The 16,935-nt window shown below is 39.7% G+C and overlaps 1 protein-coding gene across 4 annotated transcripts in view; it reads left to right on the top strand.

Annotated features, from left to right (window-relative positions):
- The window catches only part of myo9aa (myosin IXAa), a 268,372-nt gene that overhangs the window by 29,040 nt on the left and 222,397 nt on the right, over positions 1-16,935 (top strand). For all 4 annotated transcript variants that reach the window (XM_067973451.1, XM_067973452.1, XM_067973453.1 and 1 more), the window contains exon 2: positions 8,698-9,613. In XM_067973451.1, coding sequence (XP_067829552.1) covers positions 8,771-9,613 — 843 coding nt within the window. In that variant the 5' untranslated portion in view covers positions 8,698-8,770. The remainder of the gene's footprint in view (positions 1-8,697; positions 9,614-16,935) is intronic.

The following is a 16,935-nucleotide window of genomic DNA, read 5'->3' as shown; positions in this document are numbered from 1 at the left end:
GTCGTTAATGTAGACCACAAACAGCAAGGGCCCCAGCACAGATCCCTGTGGTACCCCACTGGCCACAGGCTTCCAGTCACAAAAACATTTGTATAGATGGAGCATTAAGAGAATAAGGTATAGAGAGTGTTGATACTGGGTGTATTTAAAACTGTACTTAAATAAATGCTCTTTAACATTGTGCGGTGTCCCTCTTGTGCAGTATTTATCTCGCCCAATTGCTGTCACCACCAATATTTAACCCTAGTTTTATACAGCTTATAATGATCTCTTGAAACACAACCCAAGTTTGGAAAGACAACATTTCTAATTCCTTTTCTAGATGTTCTGTGAAAATGTTGGGTACTAATCTGTCAGTGGGGTAAGGTTGTCTGTTCCATGAAAGTAAATGCAGGGAGCTGCGAGTGGGTTTCCTTATTACACAGTAGAGATTGGCACCTGACACTCAAATGTATAAAAACTGGAGAGTGGTTGTACAGATTTGTTTTCCAAGAAAACCTAGGAATGTAAAAGCATTCATAATGGGTGATCCTGTGCTGCTGGGTAGCATGCCTCGAAGAATTGGGATTACAGCGTTTTATCTCTATCTCTGACCCACGCTCCCTGTCAACAAGATTTCCCACTGAGTGTGTGGCATTGTGAAATTACCCCTATAATCCCCTGTCTGATGGGGAAAGGCTGTGTATTGCGATGGGTTAGAATACTTGTCCATTCACTACTTGGTCAAATCTAGCTTCTATACAGAGGACAAAAGTCTCCTTTCTAATTCAGTTAAGGCCTTGAAGCAGACTCGATCCAGTCCCCAGTGGACTTGAGTGCATGACAGCTGGCACTCAAAATGGGTGGTAGACTGTGAGGGGGCTTTTCAGGAACCAGAATGGTTTAGTCGAATGAGCCTGGGTGAGCTCCTGTGTCTGGACTTGCTGCTTGGGCTGTGTTGGGAGTGGAGTTTCTGTATGAGGTCATTCCCCTCTGCAGATGCTGACTCTTGCTCTCTGCAGTGTTTTGTGTGATAGGCCCAATAATAATACAATATGTTGTAACTGGGCGGATTGCCTCAAACAATTTTTTGTGATCGGGTTTCAGGATATGATTGATTCCTAATAAAGGCTGCTAATCCAGTTAAAGCACTGAATGAGACCATGACACAGGACAGAAAAACACTGCTGAACTCGGACAATGTGTGTGTGTGACCTATTTCCGTACTGCATAAAACGCTGGACCCTAGCTGAAATGTACATGCAGACGTTAAGCTGTGAGTAACGAGTAACGTTTTGACAAGCAAATTGTATTTTTTTTCTTGAACTGCTGCTTCTGAAATGGAGGGTGTTTTGAAAGAAGGAACACACCGCATTGCAGGAAACTCCAAAATGGGAAATTAGCAGTGAAAAACTTTCATATTGATGTGGAAATGCTGATATTGGCCATTGTGATGCTAGTGTTTGGCCTTTAGAGACGGTTATCTTAATCTTTGAAACCACAAGGAGAGGCTGTCAGTATCTGTAGCGATTTAGTTAAGAGGAGATAGGGGACTTCACTGATTTGTGTTATGCCTGGAAAAGCAAGACCCGAATTTTACTTGACTGCCCAGGGAAGTCCTTCTTTTGAAATGCATTGGAATTTTTTTGTTTTTGCTAGATGAGTCAGCTATACTATTTTTTTCATCAGAACTCAGCCTAGGGGAGCTTGAAAAACCTGAAGTTGTTATGGCTAAGGGTCAATTAAAATTTGTTCCAATGTACCAAATAAATTAAAATGTAAAGTTCTATTTTTCTTCTTCCTGTAGCTTTCTTTGTGTTCTTATTCTTGCAAGTTTCCTTTATCTGCGCGCTTAACAGCTTTGCAGCGCACTGCCCTCTTTTTGCTCATTTCCACTTCTTTGCTTGTTCCCTTCCTGCTCTTGTTTTCTCCATCCAATCTGTCTGTGTTTATCCTCTTCCCATCCTTGCTTCTATATCTGTTGGCATACCATCGCTTGGCTTCATGTTGTTCATTTCATGGATGTTCAGTTTGCAATTGTGAGTCAGGTTTAGGACTAGTTTGATGAGGGTAAAGCTATCTCCACTATCTCCCGACATTATATCTTCACCCAGCGTCAAAACAGCTCTCCCTATTGCGCCAGTGGTTTAGTTCACTTTCCCCTCATGAAGTATTCTTTTGGTCTGTTTGATTGAGATTTAGAATTTAAAACACAACTCTGCAGAATTATGTGCAGTTTTATGCTGTGCGCTTGTACCTACTAGAAAATGGATTGTGATTGGTAGAAGTGATCAAAATGCAAGTCCGAGAGGTGTTCTTAGCTGACTCTTCTTCTTGTTATTTGGTTCCACAGGCACTGGTAACCCTCCAGTACCTTGCTAAAGTGACCATTCATGTGTGTACCTAGATGGTGCTCAGTTGTTTGAGGCAGCACAGCCAAGCCCCATCCTGTCCACGTATGTGCACTTTTCAGCAGGAGTCACTGAATAGCCATTAAGAGCGAGAACTTGAGTTATTTTATATTATAACCACCACTTTCAAAAAAAGATTATCTGATCATTTATTTGCTGATTGTGAGACCTTGACATATGCAGATTAGCTGCCCTGTTTGCCCACATAACAATAGTGATTGCACTTCAATAATTATTGGACATCCCAAAGTGCTTTCCAACCAGAGGATGTGAAAGGCAATATATAAATGAAGGTTTTTTTATTTTTCCCATTCTGCCATTTTGGCTCAGATTGGCTAAATCTGTACAGACTGGGAATTGACTATGAGATACTTTGGTCTGTATGGCTCAGTACTATACTGCACATTGTCTTTATCCACTAAGCCATTGAGGGAGCATTGTTCTGTTCCTCTTACCTCAGTCTTACTGTATTAGAAGTCTAATACTGCTGCTTCTGATTGAAAGCAAATAATAGGTTGATTACTTAGAGACCATAGGTTTATGTACAGGTAACAATGGGAAACTGAGAAATTGGGTTAAGATGACCACTATTCAGCTTTTAATTGAATTAAGAACAGTTAACTTCTAAAAAATGATACAGAAATACTATCTTGGACACAAAAGTGTAATTATTAGCACTTTATAAAAATGTTCTCCTACCACTTTTTTTAAAAGGTGCATAATGTATTATCCCTACAGTGAATCAATATGCCAGACTGACCAGCTATTGGTGAGCTGAATTACAGAAGTAAAGCTGCATCTTTAGTACTGCGTGCCAATGTGACATGATGTAGGAGAAACTGCCTTGCTTGCACAGTGATTGGCGAGAAGCATTTTGCTCTGTGCCACAGCCTACTCTCAGCCCTGATACAGCTGAAACCAGAGGGGAAAGATTTAATTATAACCACTTCCCTTGAAACCACTATGAGGATGTGATTTCCAAACTGCTTATAGCAATTGTGTACCTGTTCACAGATGAAGTACAGAGCAAATAGTCATTGCTAAACATTTAATAAATGATGTAGTTGCACGTCTTAAGTTTCAAACCATTTTTGCTGTGCATACACCACTCATTTCTTTCTTTGTGCCTTTGCTGCTTTCATTTATTTGAAAGTAGTTGTATAATTTGTTGATCATTGCAAATAAAAAAATCTGAATGTTACCATTGTTTCTCCTCCCGCCCCCACCGGACTCCAGACTTGTTCGGAAAATGTTTTATGCGATCCTGTAGAAGAGGGTTGTCAATTTAGCAGATGAGGGGAATGAGATGAGTGGAAGGAGCAGCTGTTGGGGTCATTAGGTGGTCAATTATCCTTTCTTTTGAGAACAGCTGAGTTGGAGAGGTAGCTCTTCTGTTCTCCCTCCCATCGATGGAATAAAGAAAGAAATGCTAATCATGGGCTGCATTCTCTTCACTCTTTGCCATAGACTAGTCCTTGTTTTTGAAGCTCTTTGAGACAGAATTTTTTTTGTTCCAGTTTTTTCCCCTCCTGTCCTGAAGGCCATGATTTTGCTAAAGAACTACTTCAGGGGCACTGGCCACCATCTGGTACCTTGGGCAAATGGCCAATCTTCATATTGATCTTAGACAGTGAATGTTGGAAGGCTGTTTGACTGATCCTGACGTTTGCATATTTTCCAACAGGAGTTACTGACTGATGATCAGGAGCAAGAATCCTGGCTGATTTTCTTTTTCTTCCTCTTCCTGCCCACGACACAGGTCAATTGTAGTGCACGACTGAGATCAGCTAATTTAGCCACTAAGGTATTAGAGGAGCTTTTCTGAGAATTTTATTTGGGATCTGGCTAAAGTTTGTCAGTGAGAAGTCACTGCTGAAATTTTTCAGGAAAATCTATTACCGCATTTATACATATCCATTTATGGTTTATTTGAAGGCAGAATTTGTGAGGTTTTATCGCCTAAATGGTCATTATCTTAAGCTATGCCAACAGCTGTAGTGACTATACTGTTCTACTCAGGAGCAATTGCATTGCATATTGATTTTCAGTCAGCAGTTGTACTCCAGATTCTGAGTTTAGTTTGGAATTAAGAACTTTTGTATGAAAAATTAAAGTTGATAGTCAGGAAAGATATGCAGTAAACAAAAATTTCAATTGTAGGGACAGTTTCTAGATTACCTAAATGTAACTTCAAATCTTTACTTAACAAAAATACAGTGGCCTATAGATTGCTTATCCTGTTTGGTCAATACTTACCTGTATGTAAATAGGGAAATTTGTTTTTAGGAGCTTTGGGAATGGTGCTTGGTCTGATTCTTTGGCACGAGAAAGTGGCATTAGTAAATTCTTACCTTTTGAGAAACTTTGTGTGAAGGATAGGATGAGGGGAGTGCAGGCTCTGCTGGAGGAGTGTTCAACCCGTGCACTGGCAGTGTGTGAGAATCTGGCATTTGACTCTGCTGGAATGTGATAATACCTTAGATTCCAGAAAGGAAATTATTTATTTTGGGAAAGTATAGTTGAGATTACAGGCGAATTTCTAAGATTGTGTGTTCCTTTTTGTTATTTTTAGATATACCTTTTAGGGTTTGGGTGGTAAAGGTCTTAACAAGAGATTGTCTCTCTCTCTTCCCGCCCCCTTTTTAAAAAAAAAACTTACTGCAAACTGCCCAGAAGAATTCTATAATCTGTGGCAGACAAGTAGATTCTTGTTGACATTGTGAGTGAGCATATGTATAATATAAAAGTGCTGCAATTTTATTACAATCACTTCATTGATAAAAGGAATTCCCCATGAAATGACATATGCTTATAACAACCTAAATCTCCACTTATTTGCACAAACTGTTCTGATGTTGCAGTTACAAATGAATTTCTGTGTGGAAGATCTGTACAAGTAGGAATAAATAACTTTCCTATTACAGTTGCTTGAAAAGATCTCTCCCCTCTCTTTCTTCCCGCCCCCCAACACATTTCTGTAGGGTCTTCTCTATGCCACCTCACCCTTGTGTCCTGAGAGGCAGTCAGACCTTCACTTGTATTGCTCTAGATTGTTTGCTAGGGCGTGCACAAGATCATTGTGATTGACTTACTCTTCAGACTTCATTCCTCTCCTAGTACCTCTCTAGACAATATCTATTGAGGTAGCAGAACCTGTTAAGTGGGGAATGTCAGGTGTGGATATGAGCCCTGTCATTATTTGGCATAGCATATTAAGCATTGATCTGCCAACCAGTCTGGCAGTAATATTTAAAAACCTGTGTACTTAACCTGGTCTTACACAAGTGAGCAATGTTTACAGCTAGCTGTGTGAAGAAATGTTCTCAAATAAAGTCTGGGTCTTCAGCTCAAAAGTAAAAGAAACAACTGAAAATTATGGAAACCACAAATATAAATAGAAAATTCTGGAAATACACAGCATTGGAAAAGAGAAAACAGGTTAATGTTTTGAATAGGGAATTCTGCCACAATGCATGTTTCAGGCAATATGTAAATTCTGTTCTATGCTCTTTCAGTTTTCTAACCCTAGGCATGCTTGGAAATGTCAGTGTGCTATTGAATCTCAAGGTTCTGATTGACTTGCTGTTGGATGTGTTCTATGTGTGAGTCTAAGTAGCTCTTACTACTTACTGATGTTGCAGTTTTAAAAAAATTTTTTTTCGGTTGCTGAGAGCAGGCTTTAACTGCTTTTGGAAAGATTGTTACCAGTTTTTTTTTGTCAAGGTCAGATGTAGGGGAGAGCTTTATAATAGATTTTATAAAAATAGATTTTTTTTTACTAGGCAAGTTTCCTGTGTTAAGGGCTGTCTAGTTGCTACAAGGTAAGTGAAAAACATATTGGCCCAGAAATTGCTCGCCTCAGTTCGCCGTTCTCCCTGCCGGCGAATGCGCGCACTAAAACCTGGAAATTGTGAGCTTGCTCCTGTTCGTTCGGCGGCTTCACAGCTGCGAATTAAAGGGGCATGCTATGCTACAATCGTTCAAATCAATGAACATTCGTAAACTTACCCATCTGCCCAGCTGGAACGAAAATATTTAGGCCACCAAAAGGTCTGCTGAAAAATACCAGCTCTACACTACTTTTTAAAAGGGCAATGACTCCTAATGACCAAAACAAACCTAAAAATTAAATTTTGAAAATGTAGGATGTCATATTTCTCAATATTTTTTGTTCATTAAAAAAAAATTTAAATTAAAAATTAAAAAAAATTACTTTTAACTTCTGTCTGTTTCATTAAATTGAATCATTTGCTTGGCTTTTTACAAGAAGATATGTTAAATTTTTATTTACACTGACATATAGAAGTTTACTTTAAATGAATGATTTCTACTTGCCTGCTTGTGGGTGTGACTTCTCTTTCTGACAGATTCTGTGGGCGTGGCTTCCATTCCCACAGTCTGTCTGATGTGAATGAGAACCTATGCTGATTTCAGAGTGCACAAGTTGAAAAGAATTCAAAATGGAGCAAGTAGACCCCGTGGGCCACGAAGTAAGTATTTTTGTACTTTTTATCCGCAGGATGTGCGGAGACCCTTGCCACACCGGTCGGCGCAAGTTCTGGCCCATAGTTACAAGATTGCTTTGATTGTGTCAAACAACTAAAAAAAAAATTGGTGCCTCAGAGCCAGATTTTGGAGTAATTGTCAGCATATTTCATAGAAGTTGATCGGAGCGTAGTTGTTTTCCCCTCTAAGTAAAAGCGTGAGGCTGGTAGCTGATAGAAAAGAAATTTAAGTCTACCAAGTCTGAGTGCAAGTAATGTTTGAACTTTTAGTCAGTGACATTATGTACTTTAAATCTTGCATGGTTTGAAACTGATGTAATTGATGTATTTCCCTCAATAGCCTACTTTAGATACTCTTAAGCACAATAGCATGGCATTCATACTAGGAGTCATAACATTCCTTTAAAGCAGCAGCTTGGACTCAACTTACAAGAGAATAAAAATAGTATTCTTCAGAATAAGATTCCAAGAAAAACGTTTGCTGCATCGACAGTAGGTTTGACAAAAAGATTTCGGAGTTTGATAGAAAATTTAAACACTATCTTATTTTTGAAATGGGATTTGATTTTGTCTGTATTGTGCTGGTTCTTTTAATGATGCTTGGTTTGAAGCACCACTGATTGCTACTCTGTCGATGAGAATTGTGCTGCAGCCAACCCTTTCGTATTGTCGTAACAATACTTAGTTTTAGCTGGCTGCGTACCCTGCTTTCACTGTGGATTGGACAACTTTCCTAATTGTGCACGTGTAGTCTTTTTGTCCTTAGAGGGAATCATTGAAACTACAAGTTTGCAATTTTTTTTTCTTGAAGCACTTATTTGATTTTTTTTAAATAGCTCCCTTGATCTCTGTATATTGCATCATATTGTATGGTAAACAGATTGTGTTTAAAAGGAAGCTTTTAAATTGCTCCTTTTAAATTGTTCCAAAAAATTATTATATTTAACACTTTACTTTCTTTTGTTAGTGACACTGAAAATTCAGGGCGTTCCATTGAACTATAACACTGAAGTACAATTCTAGATTCTATTTTTCTGTACTTGGATTGCATCTCTCGAGAGCGTTTTGAGCTGTCATGGTAGTTCTGGGAGGAATTTGAAGCGATGAGTATCATACATCATTAAAGCATATTGGATAAGTGTTTTTCTTGTAATGTATTAGTACCAATGTGCTAAATAATCTGAAAGATGACATTATTTCTACTGTTTTTCTTCCTTGATATTTTTGTTTATAGTGCACTTACTGATGACCTTTTTGGGGTACCTGGCTTGGAGAAGTTACTGAGTCTAACAGTACCCTAGAGCAAACTAAATGTGCAGTGTTGAACCCTCAGCATGTAACTTTATTTGATGTTAATTCAGCCTTTTTATGCTTTGAGAAAAGGGCCAACCCTATACATCCAGTAGCATCAAGGACCTAACTTCTCGTGGGTCCTGAGAACACTGGAAGACATCGGCCTCCTTACTGACCTTCCAATGGATCCAATAAACAATAGTGTAAAGAAACTGGGAAGTGTGACGCATGTACGGTCCAGTGATCTACTTAAGTGTCAGTCTCCTGTACGAGGGACAGCCTAGAAACAATGTATCAAAATATCTAACATGATTCCTGTCGACCCTTGCAAAATACCATAATTCTTAGTGTAGTGATCTTATTTGGAAATGTATATAGATATGCAAAGACTTTGCTTTAATTCTTGATATTGCACCCTTGTGTTTACAGACTTGGGTTGTGGTCATATAATCTTGCTTGTCTAAGTGCAGCTGAAAATGTGATATCTGCTCCTGTTGGTTGTGTTTCAGGTCTGATGTCATGAAGCAATACTACCCCACTATATGGATGTGCTATCAGTGCTGATGGCACAACTGATCCAATATGAATGTGCATGATGTTGGAGGAAGACGACGCTATGAAGATAATGAATTTACGTTGCGGATTTACCCAGGGAATATAGCAGAAGGCACCATTTACTGCCCTGTCACTGCGAGGAAAAACACCATTGCAGCAGAAGTTATAGAAATTCTTATTTACAAATTGCAGCTGGAGAAGACAAAATGCTACGTCCTGGCAGAAGTAAAGGAGTTTGGTGGAGAGGAGTGGATACTCAATCCAACCGACTGTCCAGTGCAGCGCATGATGCTTTGGCCGCGCAGTGCCCTAGAAAATCGTTTTAGCAGCGAAGACTACCGCTTCCTGCTTCGAGAGAAAAACCTGGATGGCTCTATTCATTACAACAATCTGCAGTCATGGCTGAAAGTGACGGAGGAGCGGAGGAGGATGATGGAGCGAGGTTTTTTGCCTCAGCCCCAGCAGAAAGACTACAATGATCTGTGCAATCTACCAGACTTGAATGAAAAAGCACTTCTGGACAACCTGCGCAACAGGTTTAAACAAGAGAAAATCTACACATACGTGGGAACGATTTTAATTGCCATAAACCCTTTCAAATTCCTTCCTATTTACAACCCCAAATACGTAAAAATGTACGATAATCACCATCTGGGAAAGCTGGAGCCCCATATATACGCTATTGCTGATGTAGCGTATCATGCCATGCTGCAACACAAGAAGAACCAGTGTATAGTTATTTCGGGCGAGAGTGGTTCAGGAAAAACACAGAGTACAAACTTCCTTATCCATCATCTTACTGCTCTTAGCCAGAAGGGATTTGCCAGTGGAGTGGAGCAGATTATTCTTGGAGCTGGACCTGTGCTGGAGGTAAGATGCAGTCATGTAGTTTCCTCTTCAGGGAATTGGAAGAAAATCATTCTTAAAAAATTACAGACGTAGTGAAGCATTGTTTTGTTTTGTTCTGAAGTCAGTCCTTTACAACAAGCAAGTATTGTAATATGTTGATTGTGAGGTCTGGAATACCATTCATCTGACTTGTTTAAAAAATCTGAAACTGTAGCTCACAGTCTGCACATAATAATCCATCGAAATAAGGTGCATTATTACATCCTTATTTTTAACTCCCCATTTTCTGCTGTATATTTTCTAATAAGTAGCTTTCATCAGGTGGGATGGTCCAGTCTATAAACTACGCTGATTGCTTCTAGTGCCTCTATGACCAGCTGAGCAGAAGGTTTATGTATGTTGAGGGATTAAGCTAGTCTGTCTTACCTCTCCCCCGAACAATGTAGTGTTCCATTTAGCAGTCCGGTTGAGAATTGGTAGAACCCGCTCACAAGGAGTCATGATTAAGAACCCAAGAATTTTTAGAAACAGGAAGAGGCTGTCAGTTCCAATAAATCCATCTCTTTTTGAAAGATCTGAATCACGTCTAACTACCTTTTTAAAAATTAAATTTGATTGATATTCAGTACCAGAAGGGAGGAACAACTTCCCACCCCCATTTTAGCTTATAATTACAGACTCTGGTGTTCAACAACCCTATTCCTTCCCATCAGAAATGTGTAGCCACCTTACCCACCATTTCCTTCAATCCCTTCTCCAGAAATGTATTTAATTGCATCTTGAATACATTTATGCTGCTTAAATTACTGGTGGCCTTGCAGCTAACTGCCTACAACCCATGCCACTAAGCCCATGGCTACTTGAATTAAACTCAGTTACAGTTCTGTTCAGACAACATGATTAAAGGCTGTAAAACAAAATGTCACTGATTCTGAGTAACTTAGATGCTCACAAGAGTACGTTTTTTTAATTTAAGAAGCTTATAGAAGGGGCCAAGGCCGGTAGTAAAGGATAACACTATAGTTTGAAAGATTGAGAAATGATGAACTAAATCAACAAGTTATGGTTAGCTGATGTCAAGCCTGTAGATTGAAGGAGGTAAGGAGTTTCACTGTTTTGAAGTCCAGGGAAAGAATGAGTTAACGTGCATTGAGTCTTGATTTCAGCCTCACGAGGGCTCTAAAATATGAGGCAGTCACTTGCAGAAGCTTTGACTTTGTTTTCAGGAATTCTTGAGAACCCTCTGTTCTCCCTTAGTAAATCAAAAGTAAAAGGTCTCTGAATTTGGCTCTGCTTTTCTCAAACTGTAAATGATGCAGTTGGCTGCCCACAAATTTCAGTAAGTATGATCGGTTCTTGTAGTAGGAAAAACTTGAGTTTGAAAAATACATTCCCTAGATCAATCTGTGTGTAAATTATGCATTCAACCTGGAGAACTAATTGCATCAGGACTGATCCCTAAGAGCACCATAAAATGTACTACAAAGTCTGGAATTTTGGCAGAGGCTAAGAGGAAGAGAGTGAGAGGCACAACACTATGGGAAGTAAGACTAAACATACTGCTTATCACCAGAGAGCAATGGAAGTAAAATCTACCAAAGAGTTTTTGAAAAGTATCCATATCTTATCATTAATGCAAATATGTTTTTCTGTTTACGTACTGTGGAAACTAACTTTTCTCAGCACCCTCCGCCTCTTTGTCCACAGCTCCCCATCGACTCAGGCCTCTAGCCCCGCTTGGCGTGATGCAGAATAACTCATAAATTTTCAACCCCAAGGATGGTCAAATCCCATCTTCATATGTACTGATGGAAGCTCTACTTGTTGTTGCTCTGCTTTCCTTAGAGGCCTTATCACTTCAACAAGAAGTTTGCAGGCAGGTTTAGTTCCTGACGAAGCCAGGGAATGGCTGCTGTGAAAGCTCTGTTATGTAGACTTTTGGAGAACGTTATCACAGTGCAAACTTTTGGAATGTAGCTTCTGTTGGTCTTAGTTTTAGATTCAATATTTTAAAAAACTTACTTATAATTTCAGCACGAATTTATGGCTCCTTTGGTTTAATTGATAAAAGCAGCATATAAATGAGCTGTACAGATCAGAAGGTCTTGGGTTCAACTGCTGCTCTGTGCTGAATTAGCTAATTTCTGTCTGGATGTTCATAGGAATGCTACAATTTGCCTCGGATTGAGGCAGAAAAATAAGCTCTTTTGCTGATCACAGTCCTGTGATCCCTGTTCAAAAATAAATATGTGGATTCCAGGCTGTCCCCCATGTTGGGTAGGCTGTCGGTGCTCATTGTCTAGATTTATGTTTGCAGAATGGTCACTTGTTGGGTACAGGAGGGCTGCTGGTGCCGATGGAACTATGCCCCAGCATGAATCAGCACCTTCAGGAACAGAAGAGGAGAGAAAATTTGCAAAGTAAAATAAAAACAAGTTTGTTAAAATATGGTGATGTCTGAGATACATAAATTAACTAGGGAGAAGCAGTAAAGCATAGACACAAATTCATTATAATGAGGCCTAGCTAATTTTCCTAGTTGTAAAGCTGATTAGCTCTTAATCAATATCCGTTACAAAACATAGTCCTTTGAATTATACATCATCTATAATGATGGCTTTCGATGTAGGTTACACTCTTCATCACCACTGTACCGTGACAGCCAAAGACTTTCAGTGCATTATTGTTGTTTTGAAAGTAGAATGCTGGAAAAATATTCTAAATACTCACTGATCTGTATAGGGATGAATGTCAGGAATCTTACAACACCAGGTTATAGTCCAACAGTTTTATTTGAAAATCACAAGCTTTTGGAGATTATCTCCTTCATCAGGTGAGTGAGTGAATGAGAGGTTCTCAAATCGCATATCTTATGTTGGCTGGGACACCATCACACCAATCAAAGGTGTCGTTGGTGGATTGACCTGTAGTCAAATATTTTTCTTTTCATTCCAATATGTGATCAGTTTTATTGATAGCTTCACATTGAATGTATTCATTCTGTAAATGATTAATGATCATACACATACTTTTTCCTTTCTACCATTTCTAACGTACACTCCTATAACAACCTGCCAATAACCCCTTGCCCTGTCGCTGCAACTCCATTTGCAGCCACTCTTTGCGTTCTCTGTTTTAGACAATTTTGAATCCACCTCGAAGCTTACCTTCAATCACAAGGTCTCCTAACCTTGTGGATTAATTGCTTATGAGTGTAATGGAGAGTCCACAAGCTGAGCTCACGGGGAGGGGAAAGTAAGTTATACTATTTGGCCCTAGCACACCATAAACTTTTAGAGGCTTAGGAATAGGTTGCATGCCTATTGGTTAATGGTTGGGGTGCATTGTGCATGATCTGAGGGTGAGATGTTGATCAGAGGTATTTGTTGCACTTGTCTGAATTTGTGTTTTAGGGGAAAAAAAGTTAATGGATCTCTTGTTGGTTATGGAACCAGAAGAGATGAGTTAATTTTGTTGCAATACCGTCAGAAGCTTTTGACACACTAAAGTGTTTTAATGATATTTCCATCATTTCTAAAGGTATGTTCATATACAACTGGAAAAAAATATTTGCGAAACGCTTTCAGGAAGACAGTTGACCTCTTTTAAACCAATGTTAGTACGTCATCTGTATTCGGAAAGGTTTCTTGTTTAGATTGCTGTTGGCTAGCAATCTGAGGTCATTAATTTTCAACATGGTAGTTAATTTCAAACTAGTCGGGTTAATACTATAGTTGAAGTGTTCTGCATTAGGGGTGATTGTTTGAACAACGTGATTTGCTATCTGCCTATTACTGATTAATCTGGGTATTGGAGTATTCAAGTGCAGCTTTGGGAATGTGTTTTGTTAGCCTTCCAGTGCTGAAGGCCAACATATTGCTGTCTGAGTTCATGTTTGTTGGGCAGGTGGGAGCAGAGCCAGTGTTTTTCTTGGTGCGTGATGTTCACTTGTATAGTTACCATTCCTTTCAATGGGAGGTTTGTGTATATTTGCACAGTTCAAATGTCTTAATACCCTACGATAAAAATACAGTGATCTAGCATCCCTGGTGTGGTCTTGCCTGGCAGCGCTCTGCATTGTTGAAATAAAATAATTACGTTTTCTATTTTCTTCCTTTTGTGGTGGGTATTGTTCCACCAGTGCTGACTGCTTACAGTACCCTCACCCAAGTGGCCATTCTTCACGTGTGAACCTAGACCGTACATGTCAAAAGACATTTTGACCATGGACAGCATCACAGCCTAGTCTTATTCTGTCTTCACCAGACATTCAAATGCATACTGTGCAGCTGGGGTCACTGGATAGCTACCAGGAGTAGGAACCGTGACAGTTCCATCCACACTGTCCCCCCCCCCCCCCCCCCGCCTCACTATTCCCAAGGGCATTGAGGACAATTGTAGCAACCAACTGCAGAAAATCTAGTCTTTTTACATAGAATTATTCCATGATTAGGATTAAGTAGGTATGTATATTGTCTTGAGCTGTTTTTAGTTAATATACAGGCTTCAAAAACTTCTTGTAGATTATATCTAAATATCTATTATGTAAGTTTGTGGGTGCTGCATTATCCTAATTCTGGTGAAAAACTGTGACATCAGTGCATTGAATATTTTCTCCTCATTACCAATAAAACAAAATGGAACAGAAACATTCATTTTCAAAGTGAGCTGTCAGTGTAGTAAATGAGCACCATGCTGCTAGTTTCAATGGCAGTAGCTCCTTGATTCTAAAAAGGGCACAACATTTTCATTACAATTGGTTTTGTGAATTAAATATATTCATCATTATGTTCAGTCCTTGGGCTTCAAGCATATGTGAGCTCTGCTGGAAGAAGTATTAATCAGGAAATAGTCAGGGCATGTAATAAGGGAACAGCTATAATTATGGGGGATTTTAACTATCATATTAACTAGACAAATCAAATTGGGCAGGGCAGCCTTGAGGAAGAGTTTATTGAGTGTATTAGGGATGGATTTCTTGAGCAGTATGTAACTGATCCTACAAGGGGGCAGGCAACCTTGGACCTGGTCCTGTGTAATGAGCCAGGATTAATTAATTAATGTCCTAGTTAAGGATCCCCTTGGAATGAGTGACCATAACATGGTTACATTCCATATCCAATTAGAGGGTGAGAAGGTTGGTTCTCAAACAAGCGTACTGAGCTTGAATAAAGGAGACTATGATGGTATGAGAGCGGAATTGATTAAAGTGGACTGGGAAAATAGATTAAAGGGTAAGACAGTACATGAACAGTGGTGTTCATTTAAGGAGTTATTTTACAACTTTCAAAAAATATATATTCCACTGAGGAAAAAAGGGTGTAAAAGAAATGACAGCCATCCGTGGCCAAGTAAAGAAATTAAGGATAGTATCCTACTAAAAACAAGGACATATAAGGTCGTCAAACTTAGTGGGAGGATAGAAGATTGGGAAGTCTTCAAAAGACAGCAAAAAGTAAATAAAGGATTGATTAAGAAAGGGAAGATAGATTATGAAAATAAATTAGCAAAAAATATAAAAACAGATAGCAAGAGTTTCTACAGTTATATAAAAAGAAAAAGGGTAGCTAAGGCAAACGTAGGTCCCTTCGAGGATGAGACCGGGAAATTAATGGTGGGAAACATGGAGATGGCAAAAATGCTGAACAAATATTTTGTTTCAGTCTTTACGGTAGAGGACACTAAGAATATCCCAACACTGGACAAACAGGGGGCTCTAGGGGGGGGGGGGGGGGAGGAGCTAAATACGATTAAAATCACTAAGGAATTGGTACTCAGTAATTTAATGGGACTCAAGGCGGATAAATCCCCTGGACCTGATGGCTTACATCCTAGGGTCTTGAGGGAAGTGGCAGTAGGGATTGTGGATGCTTTGGTAATAATTTTCCAAAATTCTCTGGACTCGGCAAAGGTCCCGGCAGATTGGAAAACTGCTAATATAACACCCTTATTTAAAAAGGGTAGTAGGCAGAAGGCTGGAAATTATAGACCAGTTAGCCTAACATCTGTGGTGGGTAAAATTTTGGAGTCTATTATTAAGGAGACATTAGCGGAACATTTGGATAAACATAATTTAATAGGACAAAGTCAGCATGGCTTTACGAAGGGGAAGTCATGGCTGACAAATTTGCTTGAGTTCTTTGAGGACATAACGTACAGGGTGGATAAAGGGGAACCAGTGGACGTAGTGTATTTAGACTTCCAGAAGGCATTCGACAAGGTGCCACATAAAAGATTATTGCTCAAGATAAAGAATCACTGGATTGGGGGTAATATTCTGGCATGGGTGGAGGATTGGTTATCTAACAGGAAGCAGAGAGTTGGGATAAATGGTTCATTCTTGGACTGGCAACCAGTAGCCAGTGGTGTTCCGCAGGGGTCGGTGCTGGGTCCCCAACTCTTTACAATCTATATTAATGATTTGGAGGAGGGGACCGAGTGTAACATATCAAAGTTTGCAGATGATACAAAGATGGGAGGGAAAGTAGAGAGTGAGGAGGGGCAAGGGGATATAGACAGGCTGGGTGAGTGGGCGGAGATTTGGCAGATGCAATACAATATTGGAAAATGTGAGGTTATGCACTTTGGCAGGAAAAATCAGAGAGCAAGTTATTATCTTAATGGCGAGAAACTGGAAAGTACTGCAGTACAAAGGGATCAGGGGGTCCTAGTGCAAGAAAATCAAAAAGTTAGTATGCAGGTGCAGCAGGTAATCAAGAAGGCCAACGGAATGTTGGCGTTTATTGCCAGGGGGATAGAATATAAAAACAGGGAGGTATTGCTGCAGTTATATAAGGTATTGGTGAGACCGCACCTGGAATACTGCATACAGTTTTGGTGTCCATACTTAAGAAAAGACATACATGCTCTCGAGGCAGTACAAAGAAGGTTCACTCGGTTAATCCCGGGGATGAGGGGGCGGACATATGAGGAGAGGTTGAGTAGATTGGGACTCTACTCATTGGAGTTCAGAAGAATGAGAGGCGATCTTATTGAAACATATAAGATTGTGAAGGGGCTTGATCGGGTGGATGCGGTAAGGATGTTCCCAAGGATGGGTGAAACTAGAACTAGGGGGCATAATCTTAGAATAAGGGGCTGCTCTTTCAAAACTGAGATGAGGAGAAACTTCTTCACTCAGAGGGTAGTAGGTCTGTGGAATTTGCTGCCCCAGGAAGCTGTGGAAGCGACATCATTAAATAAATTTAAAACAGAAATAGACAGTTTCCTAGAAGTAAAGGGAATTAGGGGTTACGGGGAGCGGGCAGGAAATTGGACATGAATTTAGATTTGAGGTTACGATCAGATCAGCCATGATCTTATTGAATGGCGGAGCAGGCTCA

Source organism: Heptranchias perlo, chromosome 38 (genome assembly GCF_035084215.1).
Source record: "Heptranchias perlo isolate sHepPer1 chromosome 38, sHepPer1.hap1, whole genome shotgun sequence".
Lineage (NCBI taxonomy): Eukaryota > Metazoa > Chordata > Chondrichthyes > Hexanchiformes > Hexanchidae > Heptranchias > Heptranchias perlo.
The sequence above is the reverse complement of the archived record's forward strand: the minus strand, read 5'-3'. Positions and strand labels throughout refer to the sequence as shown.